At 35.7% G+C, this 24086-nt stretch overlaps 2 protein-coding genes across 2 annotated transcripts; both read right to left on the reverse strand.

Annotated features, from left to right (window-relative positions):
- Window positions 1-5166: 5166 nt before the first annotated feature.
- Window positions 5167-9465, reverse strand: LOC113634977 (sialidase-3-like). Its single transcript, XM_027134203.2, has 3 exons — window positions 9223-9465; window positions 7603-7850; window positions 5167-7515 (listed from the first exon to the last, which is right to left on the reverse strand). The coding sequence occupies exons 2-3, from the start codon at window positions 7831-7833 to the stop codon at window positions 6574-6576; spliced, it is 1173 nt and encodes a 390-aa protein (XP_026990004.2). The 5' UTR covers window positions 7834-7850; window positions 9223-9465; the 3' UTR covers window positions 5167-6573.
- A 9387-nt stretch (window positions 9466-18852) lies between these two features.
- On the reverse strand, window positions 18853-22497 carry LOC113634918 (sialidase-4-like). The gene is made up of 3 exons (XM_027134103.2): window positions 22437-22497; window positions 21280-21527; window positions 18853-21192 (listed from the first exon to the last, which is right to left on the reverse strand). The coding sequence occupies exons 2-3, from the start codon at window positions 21508-21510 to the stop codon at window positions 20251-20253; spliced, it is 1173 nt and encodes a 390-aa protein (XP_026989904.2). The 5' UTR covers window positions 21511-21527; window positions 22437-22497; the 3' UTR covers window positions 18853-20250.
- Window positions 22498-24086: the final 1589 nt, after the last annotated feature.

The following is a 24086-nucleotide window of genomic DNA, read 5'->3' on the forward strand; positions in this document are numbered from 1 at the left end:
TCTGTAGGCATCAACCACCTCAACATCCTGTCCCAGCTTCTCAGGCACACAAAATGAGTTCTGCATTGAGATCATGTTGTGTCAACTCACGTTTTATCCATCTTCTCACTTTGCAGAACAGGTTGGATGGTATTGAATGCAATTGAGAAATCAAATAATGTGATTCTCACTGTGCTGTTCTTGCAGTCCAAATGAGATTTAGTCCTTGTGCAGTAAATAAATTACTTAATTGTGCACACCTACCTACTCCCAGTGGTCCAAAATTGGGCTTACTGGAGGGCGAAGGTGTGCCAAGACCATTATTTACAGGACATTCATTACATGTTATGAGTGGGCAACTAGTCTATAGTTATTTAGGAATGATGGAGGCATATTCTTTGAGAATAGGGACAAGACATGGGGTTTAATTTTTATAATTATGTTACATTCCAATATATTCCATTCTATGGAACTGTCTTGACACAGAGGAGCTCACACTTTGATAATAAAAAAAAGTGATCGAAGGGCTATAAGAGGAATAAATCACAAAAATAATTAACTTTGGGGTGGTAACATTAACTCGCTTTTTGATGGGCTGCATTACATAATCCATTTTATTTATTTATTTGTAACAGCAAGTCTCCTGTTCCTTACATCTCTTTGTCAGCTCAAGAATTTGAGATACATAACTGGAGGTGTGGCTACAAAGGACTTTGTAGGCGTCTGTGCTTCACCCGAGAGCACAATGCATGTTATCATGGCTGTCCTAACAGATACAAGTAATTTCCAACTACCTTGAAGGATTTGTGCTGTTCCTGAAAGCTTGAAATCTCAAACCTAGCTTGAAAAGTCTGACTGTTTTATTTTTTGTATATATATCTCTTTGCAGATGCTGTGCTGTTCGATTCAAGCAAATACCAAATAATACTGTGTAAAAATCAAATCCTGCAAATGAAACATAAGGATTTGCGAAGATTTTGGTCTACAATGTTTTTGCAAATATAAAGAACATAACTGTAAGACATGCATTGATTGTTTGCCGTTGTCATAGGTGTACTGTACATAACCCAACAATTTAAAAATAAACATGACAAATGTAAATAAATAGAGCATGAGAAGAGTACAATTACAACACTGTGTAGGGAATAAAACAGTAAGGGGCATGCTATAATAAGAAAATAATTAACAGTCAGTTGATATTATAGTCTACACACAACGTGTTATTCCATTTCAACCCTTAAGATACTGTAATTATTCTCCAGTAATTTCATCTAGTCACATTTTTAATTTAATTGTAGCTTGTTTTTGAGAAATTACAAAAATATAATATCCACCGTATATATCAGATATATGTTTTAACCATTTATTGTTAGTGATAAATGATGTACATTGTCCACAATACAAAGTTGTGTGGAAGTTTTCTGTATAGAAAAGATAACATTTTTGAATGATTACATTGATTAATAAACATCATTGCTCTCAGATAACAATGGCGATGCTGTAAGAACACTTTCCCACCTGCCAGAATCATTCTAGCTGCCATATGCTGTTGTATACACCGTATTACTTGTAGAGTGTGTGATGTATTTTTTACAGACTACTAAAAACTTTTAAAACATTCTAAATAAAACAACAATGGATTGGATCTTTATTTTTCATTATTTTTAAAGGAATTTGATACGTTTTGAAGTTCTGAAAGTGTTTTTTTTTTTTAATTGCGTTAATGTCTTTGTTTATTTAGTCATATTTAGTAGAGGCTTTAGGGAAGAGGTGGCTTGGAAGCCGATTCTGAGATGTCAGGAGTCAGAAATAAACAAACACACTATCCACAAAACAAACTAACCACAGACTCTAATACCCACAATGCACCAGCATACAAACATAACCACACCAGGTCCACTTCCAAGTCAAAGACACCGGACTTTTAACGTGACGTACCTGTTCCTGAGCAAACACACACACACACACACACACACACACACACACACACACACACACACACACACACACACACACACACACAAACAAACACACACCTTTAGTCACACTTTATAAGAGACTTTCACATACCAAAACCTTGTGAAGAATATGTTCATCGTTGCCCATGTTTCTAACATGACCAATCCTGATGCACTGCCATAGTCATTCTGCTTTTTGCCCATAATTTAGACTAGTTTAGCCTGTTTGCTTTATATAACTTAGAAATAGTCAGATATATAACAAAACGTTATAGAAAACCTTTTGATATTTTCTTAAACAAAAACAAATTATGCTGTCAATTCACTGCCTCAACCTGCTGTATAATAAGTGTATAAATATTAATTCAGAAATTATTGTCATAATTTACTATTCATACTCCAACATGTGGCTTATTATGCCAGAATATGTTGAATTCAGTTAGTTCATTAAAGTCTTCCTGACAAATGTTCAGTATTTAAGGAAACTCAAATTTTCAATCTGAGTATCGTTCACATGATACATACAAATGTTTGCAGTATACAGGAGGAATATGAGAACACAAAATAAACACTAACAAGCTTAAGTTTTAATAATAAGCATATTTATTACTTATAAATATCTAATATATGACCATTATACTGGCGTGTTACAAGACTTAATTGGCGTATTAATGAAGTTTAACTGATTAAAAATATGCTTCTTTTATTTTTAAAAATTAAATACAATTAAATGAAATTAAATTACTAACATAAAATATACGATTTATTAACAAAAGATACAGACGAGAAAAATATCACGATCACTGGAAACAAGAACAGGTAATACAAAATAAATCAATTACAAACAGCTGAGTAGCTACAAGACACGTGACAAAAAAACACACCACAGGAGCGCCCCCTAATGTTCCGGCAGAGAATATCCATGCAAAAGTCCTGAAAGTCTCTAATCACTATAGACATCTAAACATACTTGTTTGTGCTTTGTAATCTCTTTGCTTATATTAATATCTCATTTGCTGGCGCCTCAGGAAGGCTGGGGACTCGTGCTTATCACACACAAAAAAGTTTTTTCTTTATAAGTTTTATACAAGACACATGATAAGATGCGTGTTAATCAACCATTCCTAAGAATATCTAGGCTCATGATGTGTTGTCTGTACAGGGGGACCTGATAAACATGAATCCCCAGACTTCTTGAAGCACCAGCAAAAGAGATGTTAACATCAGCAAAGAGATTATAAAAAGCACAAACAACTATGTGTTGATATCTACAGTGATTAGAGACTGAGCAGCCAGCAGAGACTATTTATATGCAGAAATATTCTGTTTTTAAGTAACTGGGTCAAGGAGAAGACATACACAAAAGGAAAAACAGTCCATGGAGAGACATTTTGGCAAATGATTCCATGAATTTTCTCTTCAATCTATTTCTCATTTATTCCTATACTGTATATTTTGTGTGAATTGATATAAGCGTATTATAAAAAGTTTGAGCTTTAGAAAATGCATTTAGAAAGGAAATATCAATGCATTCATTATTCAGCCATCATGGTCATTTTTTTTTACAATCGCATGAAATGGTTACATCCAGTTTGTGCCTTACTAATAAAGAATGAATAAATGCATGCTGTAAATGCATTCATGCTAATGAATGGAGACTCTCTTTGTCCCAGAAGCTTTATATTTAACAGCTCACCCACATGAAAATACAAATCTCCAGTAAATATGTAACTTGCATTTCAGTACTGATGCACTTGAGCTTTTATCCATAGTGACCTACATTTATTTCAATTTATACAACTGAGCAATTGAGCATTAAGGGCCTTGGCAGCTTAGTAGACCTGGGATTCAAACTCATGACCTTCTGAACAGTAATCCAACACCTTAACCACTGAGCTACTACATATTTTACCTCATATTTTGTTCATGTGAATTCCTCTAAAATTAAACAATTTTATTACATAAACAATGCACATAATTTTATGTACTGTGCATCCACAAAACAAGTGTTAAAAAAATGTTTAAAAAATATTTTATTTTTATTTTTTGTTCAATAACAATAATTTTTTAATCCATTTATGAATACACAACTTTGATCAAAGAATACTATAAAACATCACTGTTGAATTTGCAAAATTTCTTGTGTGTATTTATACATATGCATTTCAGGCAACACTGCATTTATTTTATTTATGACTATTATTTTGTTCAGCTCTTCTGTTCAACACTTAGAGTTTGTTCAGTGTCTATTTTTGCAACACACTAGCCCTCTAAGTGCCTTTTGTGTCCAGAAGATGGAAGCATACACCACGGTATTAAATATAAAATGAGGAACTGCAGTGATATGTCCTCAACAACATTCAGCTGGGAAACCTTGCTCGTTTATGTGGATGCCACTTATGTAGATGTTACTCTGAATTGTACCATCTACATAAACATTATTGCGGACCAAGTGCACCTATTCATGACTCCTTGCCGCACTGCAAAAATTACTGAGAAATGTTTTGAGGAATATGACCTACAACTTCAGATCTCAGTCCAATTGAGCATCTTTGGGATGTGCTGGACAATAAAGTCTGATTCACAGGGGCCCTACAACACAATTTACAGGACAGCATCTGCTGCTTTGGTGCCAGATTCCATGCCTCAGTGGGTCAGAGCTGTTTTGACGAAGCAAATTATTAAACTTTTATCATACAACAAAGAATTCTCCAACATAAATCAGCAATCCTGGCGATTCTATTTCCCCAAAAAAAAAAATATTTTAAAACTTTTTTATATTTTTATAGTTTCCATCTTATTACACCTCTGTGCTCTGGTTAGTAAACTGATGACTGCTGACAAAAAAAAAACTATGAAGACAGAATGTTTCAAGGTGAATAGATTAATAAGTATGGATTTATTCCCCCACATCAAATTTTAGAGACGTCCCATCAGTCCAATGTCCATGGCTTATCATTTAGCCGTTGCTCATTTCTCGTTAAGCCATTTCTTGTTTCTCCATAACTTATTTCATTTTTAACTCTGGTGCTTTTATCTTAGTTTTCCTATTTTCTGTGTTCATGCTTACTATAATCCATTTGCTGATTGCCAACATGTGATTGTTTAACTTAACTTAACTTAAATTAACAATTTTTTTCTTTTTCACAAATGCATTATTCCTTAAATTAAAATATAATATCATTCTCAAAATCAGTTGTATATTTGCACAGTAAATCAGAAACCAGGGTGATATAAATATTGTGGGATTTATTTAAAAAATGAATGCATAATCAGGTACACAACTACCAAATAAAAGAAAATGATTTATTTAAAAAAATCACTCAAAATTAATTTAAAAGATTTCACATTGACATGTCTCCATGAGCCATTATGTAATCGTAGTTCTGCTATTTGGAATATAATAAATCGTGAATAAGTAATATTGTGGAAAAATATACTGAAATGCAACCATAGCACTCCCTTAATTATAAGATAGAAGATGCTCTCGTAAAACATAATACTACTGTTATTTATATTTATTAATATAATTACAATCACAAGATCACAGTGGCACATCACTTTTACAATATACATCAGAAGCATCATAATATGATAAGAAATATAAAAATAGTAATGTTTATGGCACAAGATGATGGAAACCTTCCTTTGAGATTCGGGTCCATGTTGGCATGATTTTTCAGGTGCACCTTCATGCAAATCTCCTGTTCTACATGCCACACTTGTTCTAATAGATTACATTCTGGTGAATTAGAAAGCCACTGAAAAGCACTGATCTCATTGTCGTGTTCATGAAGCCAGTTTGAAATGGCATTTACTATGTGACATGGTCCATTGTCATGCTGGATGTAGTCAGATAGGACATGGGTAAATTGTGGCGCACACAAAAGTCAGTAACAGTACTCAATACTCAACAGTCTGTGAAATTTAAGTGATGATTCATTTGTTTGAACAGGCCCAAAGTGTGGCAAGAAAACACCACCTCCATCATCCTGGACTGTTGACACAAAGCAGGCTACAGCCATGGTTTCATACTGTTGGTGCAGATTCTGACCCTGCCATCTGTTTGCCTCAGCAGAAATAGAGATACTCTGAGGTTTCCATTTGCAGAATTCCTGCTGACTGGATGTTTTTTCTTTGTTGCACAAGTCTAAATAAACTCTACAGAATGGTATGTGTGGAAACACCCCAGAAAACCCCTGGCACCAGCAATTATTCAACAGTCAAAATCCACAAACTTTTTATTCTTATTCTAATGGTTGATGTAAACTTTACATTACACTACAGTACCTGAAGCTGCATGATTTTATGCATTGTACTTCAGCTGGCTGACTGACTGACTGACTGACTGATTAAATAATTGCATGAATCTGTACAGGTGTTAATTAAAAAAATGCTCACATCAAGCAAACATCATCTCAAACTGGTTTAAAAAACATTGCAATTTCATTGGAAAAAGTTCAGTATCACCTGTAGCTTTCTCATTAGGTATGGACATCGTTATTAGAATTTCTATAAAGCTTTTTGTTTTATCTATTGTTATAAGTGCTACACAATTTAACCAAGATAGTAATTTTATTCTGATTTAGGTGCTTCTTATTTAGCATTTAGCATAATACCATTCATGTAAATATAGCTACTGACTGTTTAGGATATCACTGAGGGAAAACTCCACAAAGGCTATTTCTTCAAGTTCACTCTTCTTTCCACACTCCATGAGGCAAGCAAAGCGATCAGGTTCCTCACATGGAGTCAGATCTGAATATCCACTGGGGCCATGATAAATGATCCATGGTTTACTCCAACCAGAGCCACTAAGAGGAGATTTATTCATATAAACCCCAAGATCCTTTCTCTTCGTTTTGTCAGTTGGATGAGAATAAATTAGCCAGCTCTCAGTATCTGAAGTCAAGTTCTTTTGTTCTTTAGGTACAGTGATGCTCAACACACTACCCTGGCAACCACGACCACATTCTATCAGGTTCTGGGAAAAATGAGATGGATCAAAATCCACTCCACTACTCTTGCTCAAAGCCTCAACTCTTTGACCTTTAGTGCTTCTTGCATTGCAGTACAATTGACTCTTGCCCTCTTGGTCAATGATCTCTGCTATTATACACTCACAAGATTCTATGCTTATTCGTTCTCCGAAGTGCCATGTGCTCCCACAATCATCACTATAAAATGCAAAAGCTTGGGCCATTGTATGTGGTTGGTGACCGTGATCATTCTTGTACTTGTAATAGACATAAGCAGGAATGATGAGTCTACCATTCTTCATCTGAACGCCGTGACCAGGTCCAACAGCAAACGTGGCCCAATTTTTAATCTCATGTCCAATTACCCTTTCCGTCAAGTCTACTGTGCTGCTCCAATTCTGCCCATTGTCCTTGCTAGTACTGTAACACAACCGAGCCTTGTTCTTACCAGTGCGAATCTGGTGATGTTCAGTGGTATTACCCACCACACAGATAAAGAACAGAAAGAGAGTCTTAGACTCTTTCTCATAGACCGGACACGGGTTCATAGTGCGATGTCCAGGCAAGCAGGCAGCGTCAAGTTCCTGAACAGGTGACCACTGAAAAGAAAAGAAATGCATTTCTATTACCATTTTGTCAAATGAAAGTAAAATGATAAATACAAGCAGTGATTACATTAAGATTACCTGAATGGATCCATTCCTCCGTGCTCCCCTCCTCATGTACAGGAAAGTGGCATCATGATCATTTACTGATTTTCTTTTCTCAGCAAAAGCAAGAAAGGTTTGAGAATCATCAATGTAGATTATAGCTGGGATTCTGTAATTTAAGCCATTTGGCTCTTTACTGAACAAAGTCGTTTTTGGTGGGTCTGCTTGGAGTGTCTTGGTATCACTTCCTGAGTTTCTGCTGTCCATATCTCAATGTTTTTTATCTGGAAACACAGAAACGAATCGGATGACATGCGTTTCCTACTCATTCTGACAAAGTAATACATTTATTGATTATATTTTATGTCCCCTATAGGTTTAATCAGTCACTTTAACATCAGCAGCCCTTACATGGAGGAAGATGGGGAGGATGGCGTTTGCAGTGTATTTTTGATATAAAGTCTTGTCTAAGCTAAAAACTGGACTCTATATGTATCTGGAGTTTATCAGTATAACTATCACACACTTGGAGGAGGATGGGCTGAAGCTATCATGCATATGTTTGATATAGATCCTAGGAAATGTTGGCACGTCCAAATACCGCACCTTCTTTTTTAAAGTGCAATACAAAACATTGATAAAAGTTAGCTTGCATTTAGTTGTTCAGACCTCAGCTTTTGAAACAAAGTCAATGAAATATAGTAGCACAAACAGTGACTTTTAGCTGTGTCCATAAAATATGTTCCCTCTAAAAATAATCAGTATAAAGTGCACAAACTTAAAAATTGTAACCTATTGTCCCATCCAAAAGCATTGGAACAAAAACAGATGTAGATGTGTTAGAACATGGACTGATGCCAGTGTACCATGGGAGATCACCAATATACCATCCATATGTACACACGCCATCTGATAGGATTATAGGATTTTATTTATATAAAAATAAGTTTTTAATATATATTTATTTCTATCTATATAAATATTTAAATATTTATTTACATTGAGTTATATACCCTATACATTGTTTACATCAGCTGACTTAAATTTATAACTATTGCCTTGTCGACAATTGCTTTTTGCTTTGTTTTTGTTCACTTCAATTCTTAAGGCGGATGAAAGTTTGTATGTTTATAAAAATTCACTGACTTCTACAGAACCTTCACTGCAGGTCAACCCAGCCCTGATACAACATTACACATCAGCAACCGATTTGTGCCAAATTCAGTTGAACCCTGACTTTATGCCTTTGTCAGTTAACAGTTAAACCAGTCACTCTTTCTGACAGCTCTATTAATCTAGCAGCAGGTATGTTGACAAGGCCTTTAGCTAAATAAAGGTAATAACCCTGAAAAAGGAACGTGTCCTCGAGGTCCTACACAACAACAACAACAACACAACTACAACTACAAATCAATTATTCATCTTTAAAAAAAACTTAAAATTTCCTCCTTAAAAAGTGATCAATATTTATAAGCATACAGGCTAAACGTTCCATAAACATTTACATTTAAACATGTGTAAAATGTACTGTACTGTTAGACTTGTAACAATAATGTCAGTAATATCGTATTACTTCCTGCGCTTTTCTTCATGTTATGTACCTTAACTATGTCAGAATAATTCATAAAAGAGAACGAGTAAATTATTCTCTTTTACCTCTTTATAAATTTCGCCTCTGCTGCACTTTCAAACTGAAAGTTAAAAGTTCTTGGACCGTTTCTTGGCCGTTAGTCTCGCCGTGTGCACCTCGGAAACGTTCAGTCGCACGGTTTACTGTTAGAAAAACGTATGCGCGTGTACACTAAGCTTTACGGTAGCCTTTGGTTTCAGTACAACACATCCGTCACTGTACCAGTAGCTTTATAAAAAGCCCCAACATGAGCTGATGAGATCTGATTCTTCTTTGTTTGGACAAGATGAATTAGAAGTTCTGAAGAATTGTGACAGTGTTGCTTACATCAATGATTCTGATATTTATTTAACTCTATTTAATATCAGAATCAGAATCGGGTTTATTGGCCAAGTGTGTTGACACACACAAGGAATTTGGTTCCAGCTGTTTGTGACTCTCAAGAGTACAGACATAAATAACACTATAGGGGAGACCGGGGTTGGTTGTCACAATTGTTACTCATGCATGAATTGCTCATCTTCAAAAAATCTTTCAGCAGTAATTCCTACAGGAAATGAAAACTTGGGGTCTTGGCTTCAAATGTGTATACTTTTTACTTTTAGAATGTATTGTAACATGAAGTAATTAACCATCAAAGACACTCCGACACAATGTGACACGAGGTATGGGGTTAGTTGTCCCTATAGAGTTTCAATAGGATTTCAGTGATAAATTGGGATCTAAAAAGATAATGTGTAACTTTTTAGTTTTTTAAGCTAGAAACTGCAAATAAGTTTTAATATGAATACCACCCCTATGATAGTTGTCTCCCCTATGATAGATGCCTCTTATGTTTAAACAATGGGATTAAAGTGGGTAATCAGTTACTTGAATTGTCTACTGTGTTGAGAGGTAAAATGAAATAATATTTAGTGCTAAAACCTCTTTATTATAAATTCATTATGTAAGTTGCCTAACAGCAAACAAAACCAAACAGACCAACAGTCTTAAAAGGTCCACATGTCCAATACTCTTAACAATTTGAACTAAAGTAGGAAACCCTGCACAGCACTGGCTGTGCTTCATTCAGTCACAAGAATCACAGTTTTGCCAAATGTATGCCCCTGCAAACAACAGCAAACAAAAACAAACAGAACAACAGTCCTAAAGGGATAGTTCACCCAAAAATGAAAATTCTGTCATCATTCACTCACTCTCATGTTGTTACAAACCCGTATACATTTCTTTGTTCTAATGAACACAAAGGAAGATATTTTAAGAAATGTTTGTAACCAAACCGTTCGTGGACCCCATTTACTTCTATAGTATTCTTTTTTCCTACTATAGAAGTGAATGGGGTCCACGAACGGTAAACATTTCTCAAAATATCTTCCTTTGTGTTCATTAGAACAAAGAAATTTATACAGGTTCGTAACAACAAGAGGGTGAGCAAATAATGACAGAATTTTCATTTTTGGGTGAACTATCCCTTTAAAAGATCTACATGTACAATATTATTAAAAATCTACTGAACTAAAGTAGGAAACACTGCAGAGCACAGGCTGTGCTTCATTCAGAGTCACAAGAATCACAGTTGTGACAAATGTATGCCCCTGGATTGTGTGCCCACATTTGGCAGCGAACACATCTGAGCCATACGTCCCTGGACTTACCAACAAAGACACAATATATCACTGTCTGCACATTCTCAGTTAAAAAAAAAAACAAATTCTAATACTTGAGTGGTTGGTTGTCACTTGTGCAAACCAACCCCGTGAGCTATGAGACAACAATCCCCAACTGACTTCTTGAAAAACATGCTAAGCTAGCTGCCACATGGCTTTTACTTGATAGCTAAAATATGACTCTAAATAAAGCTACTACTTTTGGCTTTTTAATGAGTGTTTTGTTTTTGAATGACTAATATCCTACAAGCTCTCAACACAAAAACAACACCAACATGAAAATTTACTCTGACCCATGAAAATAAAAAATTGTCTCCTCACCTCAATGTTTTGTGTCTACTCAGCAAAATTACAAGTGCAAATGAGTAAGCTATCAAAGGCTGACAGATTGATATCAAAATTTTACCACAGCGCTATCTAGTGTGTCTGGAATAAGCAATGTGACAACCAACCCGTGAGACAACCAGCCCCGGTCTCCCCTACTATACATTTAGCTTGGGCTATACAAGACAAAACAGACTATACGAGACAATACAAAACAGACGAGACAAGACAAGACGAGACAAGACAAGACAAAACAGACAAGACCAGTGTTGTAATGTAACTACGGAGAAGCACAGGCATGCGCAGCGTGCACGCGCAGTCTAAGCTGTAGGCGTTTAATCGGCTGAAAGCCGCAAATACGGCAATCAAAAGCAGTGAAATGTCACATTCTTATTACCAGAGTTGTAGCACAAACAAAACATTAATGCAAACAATCCATTCAATACTAAATAAAAATAACATTTATTGATTTGGTCTTTGTCTTGTGAATATTTGTTTATTAATGACTGCATTAATTGGACACACTGTTTGTTGAGAATGCACACATACATGAACTGATTTGATTCAAGACTATGGAATAAAAACACTGTCAATAATAATCGTACGTAATTCAAAGCATTTGTGTGTAAATTTCAATTTTGCCGAGTTGGATCCCAAAATTTTCGGCCACGACAGTTTACAGATACGAGGTTTTGTGTGTTTGTTCAAATACAACTCCAAAATGTACGACTATGGCAGTTTACACACACAACGGTTGTTTTCACAACACCTCTTTTTCACACACGAAAACGGTCTGCTGCGAAAACAACTGTCAAAAACACGTCAACACTTTCACAGGCATTACTATCCGAGGGAAGATGAATCGATTCCACGAAATGCATACGCCCCGCCCTCTTTTAAACCACTGGCGAAATGGCGGATCAGCAGCCAAGCGCTCACTCATCGTCAGTGTTGTATAAAGTATAAGAAAGCAACACTTGAGTAAAAGTACAAGTATCATACTAGAAAAAGACTTTGGTAGAAGTGAAAGTCACCTTTTAGAATACTACTCAAGTAAAAGTCTTAAAGTATCTGATATTTACTGTACTTAAGTATCAAACGTCATTTTCTGATATTCAATGTACTTAAGTATTTGAAGTAAAAGTAAAATTTCAGTGATTTTCGGTAGGTATAAGATCAGGGGCAGTTCTAGGGTTTCATCTTTAGGGGTTTTAGCCCTCAGTGAGAATTTAAAACAAGAGTTTTATATTATATGACTACATAGTAAGCCAAAAGTTATGGTATTATTAAATGGCAAAAGTGGACACCAAAATTTTATGCATGATGTAAGGATGCCAGTCTTGAATCAAATCAGTTCATGTATGTGTGTATTCTCTACAAACAGTGTGTCCAATTAATGCAGTCATTAATAAACAAATATTCACAAAGACCAAATCAATTATGTTATTTTTATTGAGTATTGTATGGATTGTTTGCATTAATGTTTTGTTTGTGCTACAACTCTGGTAATAAGAATAGTGAAATTTCACTGCTTTTGGTTGCTGTATTTGCAGCTTTCCGATTAACGTTATACATTAACGCCTCCAGCTCTGACTGCGCATGCACGCTGCGCGTACCTGTGCTTCTCCGTACAGCGTGCAATGCAATCTAGGAGTAGTGATTCACCAAACCTCTCTTATTGCAGTCACACACATTTCTTCTGATTCTATTTTGTAGTAACGAAGATGCTTAGTGGAAATATAACTGAGTAAAAGTATACATTTTATCTAGGAAATATAGTGGAGTAAAAGTGAAAGTTGACATAAATTTAAATAGCGAAGTAAAGTACAGATACGTGACATTTCTACTTAAGTACAGTAACGAAGTGTTTTTACTCCGTTACATTACAACACTGCTCATCGTCTCAGGTAAGTTGGTTTTTCCTTCCAAATTCGGACATGTTTAACTGTTAGTTATCACTAATAACAGAGAGGAGTAATATTACAGAGACAGGTTAACTATAGTAAGTAAGATTAGCTCTCAGAGTAAGGTTACATTAGGTGCTTAAAGAATACAGCTGTTTAGGAGGTCATCACTGCAGTCTGTAGCGTGATGAGATAGGCCTACATAAAAGAATTAGCAATTTTAAGTGTTAACTTACTAACAGCTGTGTACATGCACTGGAATATGCAGGTCATACAATATGTGTTCACTGCTTAAGTGTTAAAGTCATATTTTATTGTTTATCAGGTTCCATTAGGTGACATCTTGCACTCAGCCCTGAATCTGGTGTCGATCTTGACCGACACCTTAAGTGTTGGACAACAGAAAATGGCGAACCAGTCCAATATCAGTGGACAGTCAGCACAAGTAAGAAGGTCCAAGTCAAATGGGCAGTCAGTGCAGCAGGAAATGGCTAGGTGTGAGGTGTGTGTGTGTGTGTGTGTGTGTGTGTGTGTGTGTGTGTGTGTGTGTGTGTGTGTGTGTGTGTGTGTGTGTGTCTTTTATGTAGGCCGATCTTATGGAATAAAAACACTGTCAATAATAATCGTACGTAATTCAAAGCATTTGTGTGTAAATTTAAATTTTGCGGAGTTGGATCCCAAAATTTACGGCCACGACAGTTTACAGATACGAGGATTTGTGTGTTTGTTCAAATACAACTCCAAAATGTACGACTATGGCAGTTTACACACACAACGGTTGTTTTCACAACACCTCTTTTTCACACACGAAAACGGTCTGCTGCGAAAACAACTGTCAAAAACACGTCAACACTTTCACAGGCATTACTATCCGAGGGAAGATGAATCGATTCCACGAAATGCATACGCCCCGCCCTCTTTTAAACCACTGGCGAAATGGCGGATCAGCAGCCAAGCGCTCACTCATCGTCAGTGTTGTATAAAGTATAAGAAAGCAACACTTGAGTAAAAGTACAAGTATCATACTAGAAAAAGACTTTGGTAGAAGTGAAAGTCACCTTTTAGAATACTACTCAAGTAAAAGTCTTAAAGTATCTGATATTTACTGTACTTAAGTATCAAACGTCATTTTCTGATATTCAATGTACTTAAGTATTTGAAGTAAAAGTAAAATTTCAGTGATTTTCGGTAGGTATAAGATCAGGGACGGTTCTAGGGTTTCATCTTTAGGGGTTTTAGCCCTCAGTGAGAATTTAAAACAAGAAGAGTTTTATATTATATGACTACATAGTAAGCCAAAAGTTATGGTATTATTAAATGGCAAAAGTGGACACCAAAATTTATGCATGATGTAAGGATGCCAGTCTTGAATCAAATCAGTTCATGTATGTGTGTATTCTCTACAAACAGTGTGTCCAATTAATGCAGTCATTAATAAACAAATATTCACAAAGACCAAATCAATTATGTTATTTTTATTGAGTATTGTATGGATTGTTTGCATTAATGTTTTGTTTGTGCTACAACTCTGGTAATAAGAAAAGTGAAATTTCACTGCTTTTGGTTGCTGTACTTGCAGCTTTCCGATTAACGTTATACATTAACGCCTCCAGCTCTGACTGCGCGTGCACGCTGCGCGTACCTGTGCTTCTCCGTACAGCGTGCAATGCAATCTAGGAGTAGTGATTCACCAAACCTCTCTTATTGCAGTCACACACATTTCTTCTGATTCTATTTTGTAGTAACGAAGATGCTTAGTGGAAATATAACGGAGTAAAAGTATACATTTTATCTAGGAAATATAGTGGAGTAAATGTGAAAGTTGACATAAATTTAAATAGCGAAGTAAAGTACAGATACGTGACATTTCTACTTAAGTACAGTAATGAAGTGTTTTTACTCCGTTACATTACAACACTGCTCATCGTCTCAGGTAAGTTGGTTTTTCCTTCCAAATTCGGACATGTTTAACTGTTAGTTATCACTAATAACAGAGAGGAGTAATATTACAGAGATAGGTTAACTATAGTAAGTAAGATTAGCTCTCAGAGTAAGGTTACATTAGGTGCTTAAAGAATACAGCTGTTTAGGAGGTCATCACTGCAGTCTGTAGCGTGATGAGATCGGCCTACATAAAAGAATTAGCAATTTTAAGTGTTAACTTACTAACAGCTGTGTACATGCACTGGAATACACAGGTCACACAATATGTGTTCACTGCTTAAGTGTTAAAGTCATATTTTATTGTTTATCAGGTTCCATTAGGTGACATCTTGCACTCAGCCCAGAATCTGGTGTCGATGTTGACCGACACCTTAAGTGTTGGACAACAGAAAATGGCGAACCAGTCTAATATCAGTGGACAGTCAGCACAAGTAAGAAGGTCCAAGTCAAATGGGCAGTCAGTGCAGCAGGAAATGGCTAGGTGTGAGGTGTGTGTGTGTGTGTGTGTGTGTGTGTGTGTGTGTGTGTGTGTGTGTGTGTGTGTGTGTGTGTGTGTGTGTGTGTCTTTTATGTAGGCCGATCTTATGGAATAAAAACACTGTCAATAATAATCGTACGTAATTCAAAGCATTTGTGTGTAAATTTTAATTTTGCGGAGTTGGATCCCAAAATTTACGGCCACGACAGTTTACAGATACGAGGTTTTGTGTGTTTGTTCAAATACAACTCCAAAATGTACGACTATGGCAGTTTACACACACATCGGTTGTTTTCACAACACCTCTTTTTCACACACGAAAACGGTCTGCTGTGAAACAACTGTCAAAAACACGTCAACACTTTCACAGGCATTACTATCCGAGGGAAGATGAATCGATTCCACGAAATGTTGTTAAATGGTAAAAGTGGACACCAAATTTTATGCATGATGTAAGGATGCCAGTCTTGAATCAAATCAGTTCATGTATGTGTGTATTCTCTACAAACAGTGTGTCCAATTAATGCAGTCATTAATAAACAAATATTCACAAAGACCAAATCAATTATGTTATTTTTATTGAGTATTGTATGGATTGTTTGCATTAATGTTTTGTTTGTGCTACAACTCTGGTAATAAGAATAGTGAAATTTCACTGCTTTTGGTTGCTGTATTTGCAGCTTTCCGATTAACGTTATACATTAACGCCTCCAGCTCTGACTGCGCGTGCACGCTGCGCGTACCTGTGCTTCTCCGTACAGCGTGCAATGCAATCTAGGAGTAGTGATTCACCAAACCTCTCTTATTGAGGAAAATTTTCAATCTGAGTATCGTTCACATGATACATACAAATGTTTGCAGTATACAGGAGGAATATGAGAACACAAAATAAACACTAACAAGCTTAAGCTTTAATAATAAGCATATTTATTACTTATAAATATCTAATATATGACCATTATACTGGCGTGTTACAAGACTTAATTGGCGTATTATTGAAGTTTAACTGATTAAAAATATGCTTCTTTTATTTTTAAAAATTAAATACAATTAAATGAAATTAAATTACTAACATAAAATATACGATTTATTAACAAAAGATACAGACTGGAGAAAAATATCCCGATCACTGGAAACAAGAACAGGTAATACAAAATAAATCAATTACAAACAGCTGAGTAGCTACAAGACACGTGACAAAAACACACCACAGGAGCGCCCCCTAATGTTCCGGCAGAGAATATCCATGCAAAAGTCCTGACAGTCTCTAATCACTATAGACATCTAAACATACTTGTTTGTGCTTTGTAATCTCTTTGCTTATATTAATATCTCATTTGCTGGCGCCTCAGGAAGGCTGGGGACTCGTGCTTATCACACACAAAAAAAGTTTTTTCTTTATAAGTTTTATACAAGACACATGATAAGATGCGTGTTAATCAACCATTCCTAAGAATATCTAGGCTCATGATGTGTTGTCTGTACAGGGGGACCTGATAAACATGAATCCCCAGACTTCTTGAAGCACCAGCAAAAGAGATGTTAACATCAGCAAAGAGATTATAAAAAGCACAAACAACTATGTGTTGATATCTACAGTGATTAGAGACTGAGCAGCCAGCAGAGACTATTTATATGCAGAAATATTCTGTTTTTAAGTAACTGGGTCAAGGAGAAGACATACACAAAAGGAAAAACAGTCCATGGAGAGACATTTTGGCAAATGATTCCATGAATTTTCTCTTCAATCTATTTCTCATTTATTCCTATACTGTATATTTTGTGTGAATTGATATAAGCGTATTATAAAGAGTTTGCGCAAATTTGATCATTAGAAAATGCATTTACAAAGGAAATATCAATGCATTCATTATTCAGCCATCATGGTCATTTTTTTTTTACATTCGCATGAAATGGTTACATCCAGTTTGTGCCTTACTAATAAAGAATGAATAAATGCATGCTGTAAATGCATTCATGCTAATGAATGGAGACTCTCTTTGTCCCAGAAGCTTTATATTTAACAGCTCACCCACATGAAAATTCAAATCTCCAGTAAATATGTAACTTGCATTTCAGTACTGATGCACTTGAGCTTTTATCCACAGTAACCTACATTTACTTCAATTTATACAACTGAGCAATTTAACATTAAGGGCCTTGGCAGCTTAGTAGACCTGGGATTCAAACTCATGACCTTCTGAACAGTAATCCAACACCTTAACCACTGAGCTACTACATATTTTACCTCATATTTTGTTCATGTGAATTCCTCTAAAATTAAACAATTTTATTACATAAACAATGCACATAATTTTACTGTTTTTTAATTTTAAATGTACTGTGCATCCACAAAACAAGTTGTTAAAGTTACAGTTTTAGATAATGTTAAATATTTTCTTATTTTATTTTTAATTTTTGTTCAATAACAATACTTTTTTTAATCCATTTATGAATACACAACTTTGATCAAAGAATACTATAAAACATCACTGTTGAATTTGCAAAATTTCTTGTGTGTATTTATACATATGCATTTCAGGCAACACTGCATTTATTTTATTTATGACTATTATTTTGTTCAGCTCTTCTGTTCAACACTTAGAGTTTGTTCAGTGTCTATTTTTGCAACACACTAGCCCTCTAAGTGCCTTTTGTGTCCAGAAGATGGAAGCATACACCACGGTATTAAATATGAAATGAGGAACTGCAGTGATATGTCCTCAACAACATTCAGCTGGGAAACCTTGCCCGTCTATGTGGATGCCATTTATGTAGATGTTACTCTGAATTGTACCATCTACATAAACATTATTGCGGACCAAGTGCACCTATTCATGGCTCCTTGCCGCACTGCAAAAATTACTGAGAAATGTTTTGAGGAATATGACCTACAACTTCAGATCTCAGTCCAATCGAGCATCTTTGGGATGTGCTGGACAATAAAGTCTGATTCACAGGGGCCCTACAACACAATTTACAGGACAGCATCTGCTGCTTTGGTGCCAGATTCCATGCCTCAGTGGGTCAGTGCTGTTTTGACAAAGCAAATTATTAAACTTTTATCATACAACAAAGAATTCTCCAACATAAATCAGCAATCCTGGTGATTCTATTTCCCCCCAAAAAAAAATATTTTAAAAAAATCTTAGTTTTCCTATTTTCTGTGTTCATGCTTACTATAATCCATTTGCTGATTGCCAACATGTGATTGTTTAACTTAACTTAACTTAAATTAACAAATTTTTTCTTTTTCACAAATGCACTATTCCTTAAATTAAAATATAATATCATTCTCAAAATCAGTTGTATATTTGCACAGTAAATCAGAAACCAGGGTGATATAAATATTGTGGGATTTATTTAAAAAATGAATGCATAATCAGGTACACAACTACCAAATAAAAGAAAAAGATTTATTTAAAAAATCACTCAAAATTAATTTAAAAGATTTCACATTGACATGTCTCCATGAGCCATTATGTAATCGTAGTTCTGCTATTTGGAATATAATAAATCGTGAATAAGTAATATTGTGGAAAAATATACTGAAATGCAACCATAGCACTCCCTTAATTATAAGATAGAAGATGCTCTCGTAAAACATAATACTACTGTTATTTATATTTATTAATATAATTACAATCACAAGATCACAGTGGCACATCACTTTTACAATATACATCAGAAGCATCATAATATGATAAGAAATATAAAAATAGTAATGTTTATGGCACAAGATGATGGAAACCTTCCTTTGAGATTCGGGTCCATGTTGGCATGATTTTTCAGGTGCACCTTCATGCAAATCTCCTGTTCTACATGCCACACTTGTTCTAATAGATTACATTCTGGTGAATTAGAAAGCCACTGAAAAGCACTGATCTCATTGTCGTGTTCATGAAGCCAGTTTGAAATGGCATTTACTATGTGACATGGTCCATTGTCATGCTGGATGTAGTCAGATAGGACATGGGTAAATTGTGGCGCACACAAAAGTCAGTAACAGTACTCAATACTCAACAGTCTGTGAAATTTAAGTGATGATTCATTTGTTTGAACAGGCCCAAAGTGTGGCAAGAAAACACCACCTCCATCATCCTGGACTGTTGACACAAAGCAGGCTACAGCCATGGTTTCATACTGTTGGTGCAGATTCTGACCCTGCCATCTGTTTGCCTCAGCAGAAATAGAGATACTCTGAGGTTTCCATTTGCAGAATTCCTGCTGACTGGATGTTTTTTCTTTGTTGCACAAGTCTAAATAAACTCTACAGAATGGTATGTGTGGAAACACCCCAGAAAACCCCTGGCACCAGCAATTATTCAACAGTCAAAATCCACAAACTTTTTATTCTTATTCTAATGGTTGATGTAAACTTTACATTACACTACAGTACCTGAAGCTGCATGATTTTATGCATTGTACTTCAGCTGACTGACTGACTGACTGATTAAATAATTGCATGAATCTGTACAGGTGTTAATTAAAAAAATGCTCACATCAAGCAAACATCATCTCAAACTGGTTTAAAAAACATTGCAATTTCATTGGAAAAAGTTCAGTATCACCTGTAGCTTTCTCATTAGGTATGGACATCGTTATTAGAATTTCTATAAAGCTTTTTGTTTTATCTATTGTTATAAGTGCTACACAATTTAACCAAGATAGTAATTTTATTCTGATTTAGGTGCTTCTTATTTAGCATTTAGCATAATACCATTCATGTAAATATAGCTACTGACTGTTTAGGATATCACTGAGGGAAAACTCCACAAAGGCTATTTCTTCAAGTTCACTCTTCTTTCCACACTCCATGAGGCAAGCAAAGTGATCAGGTTCCTCACATGGAGTCAGATCTGAATATCCACTGGGGCCATGATAAATGATCCATGGTTTACTCCAACCAGAGCCACTAAGAGGAGATTTATTTATATAAACCCCAAGATCCTTTCTCTTCGTTTTGTCAGTTGGATGAGAATAAATTAGCCAGCTCTCAGTATCTGAAGTCAAGTTCTTTTGTTCTTTAGGTACAGTGATGCTCAACACACTACCCTGGCAACCACGACCACATTCTATCAGGTTCTGGGAAAAATGAGATGGATCAAAATCCACTCCACTACTCTTGCTCAAAGCCTCAACTCTTTGACCTTTAGTGCTTCTTGCATTGCAGTACAATTGACTCTTGCCCTCTTGGTCAATGATCTCTGCTATTACACACTCACAAGATTCTATGCTTATTCGTTCTCCGAGGTGCCATGTGCTCCCACAATCATCACTATAAAATGCAAAAGCATGGGCCATTGTATGTGGTTGGTGACCGTGATCATTCTTGTACTTGTAATAGACATAAGCAGGAATGATGAGTCTACCATTCTTCATCTGAACGCCGTGACCAGGTCCAACAGCAAACGTGGCCCAATTTTTAATCTCATGTCCAATTACCCTTTCCGTCAAGTCTACTGTGATGCTCCAATTCTGCCCATTGTCCTTGCTAGTACTGTAACACAACCGAGCCTTGTTCTTACCAGTGCGAATCTGGTCACGTTCAGTGGTATTACCCACCACACAGATAAAGAACAGAAAGAGAGTCTTAGACTCTTTCTCATAGACCGGACACGGGTTCATAGTGCGATGTCCAGGCAAACAGGCAGCGTCAAGTTCCTGAACAGGTGACCACTGAAAAGAAAAGAAATGCATTTCTATTACCATTTTGTCAAATGAAAGTAAAAAGATAAATACAAGCAGTGATTACATTAAGATTACCTGAATGGATCCATTCCTCCGTGTTCCCCTCCTCATGTACAGGAAAGTGGCATCATGATCATGTACTGATTTTCTTTTCTCAGCAAAAGCAAGAAAGGTTTGAGAATCATCAATGTAGATTATAGCTGGGATTCTGTAATGTAAGCCATTTGGCTCTTTACTGAACAAAGTCGTTTTTGGTGGGTCTGCTTGGAGTGTCTCGGTATCACTTCCTGAGTTTCTGCTGTCCATATCTCAATGTTTTTTATCTGAAAACACAGAAACGAATCGGATGACATGCGTTTCCTACTGTCCCCTATAGGTTTAATCAGTCACTTTAACATCAGCAGCCCTTACATGGAGGAAGATGGGGAGGATGGCGTTTGCAGTGTATTTTTGATATAAAGTCTTGTCTAAGCTAAAAACTGGACTCTATATGTATCTGGAGTTTATCAGTATAACTATCACACACTTGGAGGAGGATGGGCTGAAGCTATCATGCATATGTTTGATATAGATCCTAGGAAATGTTGGCACGTCCAAATACCGCACCTTCTTTTTTAAAGTGCAATACAAAACATTGATAAAAGTTAGCTTGCATTTAGTTGTTCAGACCTCAGCTTTTGAAACAAAGTCAATGAAATATAGTAGCACAAACAGTGACTTTTAGCTGTGTCCATAAAATATGTTCCCTCTAAAAATAATCAGTATAAAGTGCACAAACTTAAAAATTGTAACCTATTGTCCCATCCAAAAGCATTGGAACAAAAACAGATGTAGATGTGTTAGAACATGGACTGATGCCAGTGTACCATGGGAGATCACCAATATACCATCCATACGTACACACGCCATCAGATAGGATTATATTTTATTTATATAAAAATAAGTTTTTAATATATATTTATTTCTATCTATATAAATATTTAAATATGTATTTACATTGAGTTATATACCCTATACATTGTTTACATCAGCTGACTTAAATTTATAACTATTGCCTTGTCGACTGCAGTGATGACCTCTTAAACAGCTGTATTCTTTAAGCACCTAATGTAACCTTACTCTGAGAGCTAATCTTACTATAGTTAACCTATATCTGTAATATTACTCCTCTCTGTTATTAGTGATAACTAACCCTTAGACATGTCCGAATTTGGAAGGAAAAAACAACTTACCCGAGACGATGAGTGAGCGCTTGGCTGCTGATCCGCAATTTCGGCGCTAGTGGTTTAAAAGAGGGCGGGGCGCATGCGCATTTCGTGGAATCGATTCATCTTCCCTCGGATAGTAATGCCTGTGAAAGTGTTGACGTGTTTTTGACAGTTGTTTTCGCAGCAGACCGTTTTCGTGTGTGAAAAAGAGGTGTTGTGAAAACAAGCGTTGTGTGTGTAAACTGCCATAGTCGTACATTTTGGAGTTGTATTTGAACAAACACACAAAACCTCGTATCTGTAAACTGTCGTGGCCGTAAATTTTGGGATCCAACTCCGCAAAATTTAAATTTACACACAAATGCTTTGAATCACGTACGATTATTATTGACAGTGTTTTTATTCCATACAAGACTGGTATCAATGCATCATGCATACAATTTTGGTGTCCACTTTTGATATTTAATAATACCATAACTTTTGACTTACTATGTAGTCATATAATAGATAATATAAAACTCTTTTTTTAATTCTCACTGAGGGCTAAAACCACTAAAGATGAAATCCTAGACCCGCCCCTGCTCTTATGCCTACCGAAAATCACTGACATTTTACTTTTTACTTTTACTTCAAATACTTAAGTACATTAAATTTCAGAAAATTACTTTTGATACTTAAGTACAGTAAATATCAGATACTTTAAGACTTTTACTTGAGTAATATTCTAAAAGGTGACTTTCACTTCTACCAAAGTCTTTTTCTAGTACGATACTTGTACTTTTACTCAAGTATTGCTTGCTAGTACTTCATACAACACTGGACGAGACCAGACAATACAGACGAGACAAGACAAGACAGTGTGAGACAGCGTGTTTCCTGAAAGAGAAATGCAGAGTGATAACTATGTGATGAAACAATTCCATCTGAATTTAAATATGAATACAAAATATTGCTGTGTATCAAATCAGAGATAATCAGCACATGATAATACTCACGGGCTTGTGTCCAGATTCCCTCACCTTCAGCAGAGCATCCATTTTATCCACCTACAAACGAACAAACATGCCTATTCATATATGTGTTATAAGTTATATACATATGAAGATATAAAGGACTGATTCTGTAATTGTGAATATGTGTAAATGAAGAATTGATGAGTGGTTGTTCAGAAGTTTGCCATTGAGCTCCTTCATCGCCCAATTCGCTGCTCCTCAGACTCAAACTGGACATTCTCATTAGCAACAACCTTCAGGAGAGGCATGTTACTGTATGTCAACACAGAATTAATATACAACTTTACTATTTAAAAACAACATGCTAATCATGTTACACAGATGTCTTTCAGATCCAAACAGTTCAAATCCATGCATGACAGGACCTTCCCAAAGCTGGAGAAGGTTTCAAAAAGGGTCACGTTGTCCTCAGTTTTCCTACGCAGCTGTTACTAAGAGCCGGATCTCTCTGATACCACATGAGGTAGGAAAACTCTGAGGCTACAAATGTCCCATTTATATAGATAGTATGTTCCATTTATGTTTCATTTTTTTATCCATTTCTTATCTATGTAAGTGCTCCATAAAAACAAATAACTTATATTTGTTATATTTAACAAAACAATTAACAAACAGTTCTGCTGCAACTGCACTTGAGATTGAACTAGTAATGATTTTTGAT

This window comes from Tachysurus fulvidraco, chromosome 21, assembly GCF_022655615.1.
Source record: "Tachysurus fulvidraco isolate hzauxx_2018 chromosome 21, HZAU_PFXX_2.0, whole genome shotgun sequence".
Lineage (NCBI taxonomy): Eukaryota > Metazoa > Chordata > Actinopteri > Siluriformes > Bagridae > Tachysurus > Tachysurus fulvidraco.

What these genes read in the sequence shown, in the direction of transcription:
- LOC113634977 (XM_027134203.2), bottom strand. Translation starts at nt 7,833, where the DNA reads ATGGACAGCAGAAACTCAGGAAGTGATACCAAGACACTCCAAGCAGAC. An exon ending in GGAGGAATGGATCCATTCAG is followed by an intron (nt 7,516 to 7,602) that starts GTAATCTTAATG and finishes TTTTCTTTTCAG; the next exon opens with TGGTCACCTGTTCAGGAACT.
- LOC113634918 (XM_027134103.2), bottom strand. Translation starts at nt 21,510, where the DNA reads ATGGACAGCAGAAACTCAGGAAGTGATACCGAGACACTCCAAGCAGAC. An exon ending in GGAGGAATGGATCCATTCAG is followed by an intron (nt 21,193 to 21,279) that starts GTAATCTTAATG and finishes TTTTCTTTTCAG; the next exon opens with TGGTCACCTGTTCAGGAACT.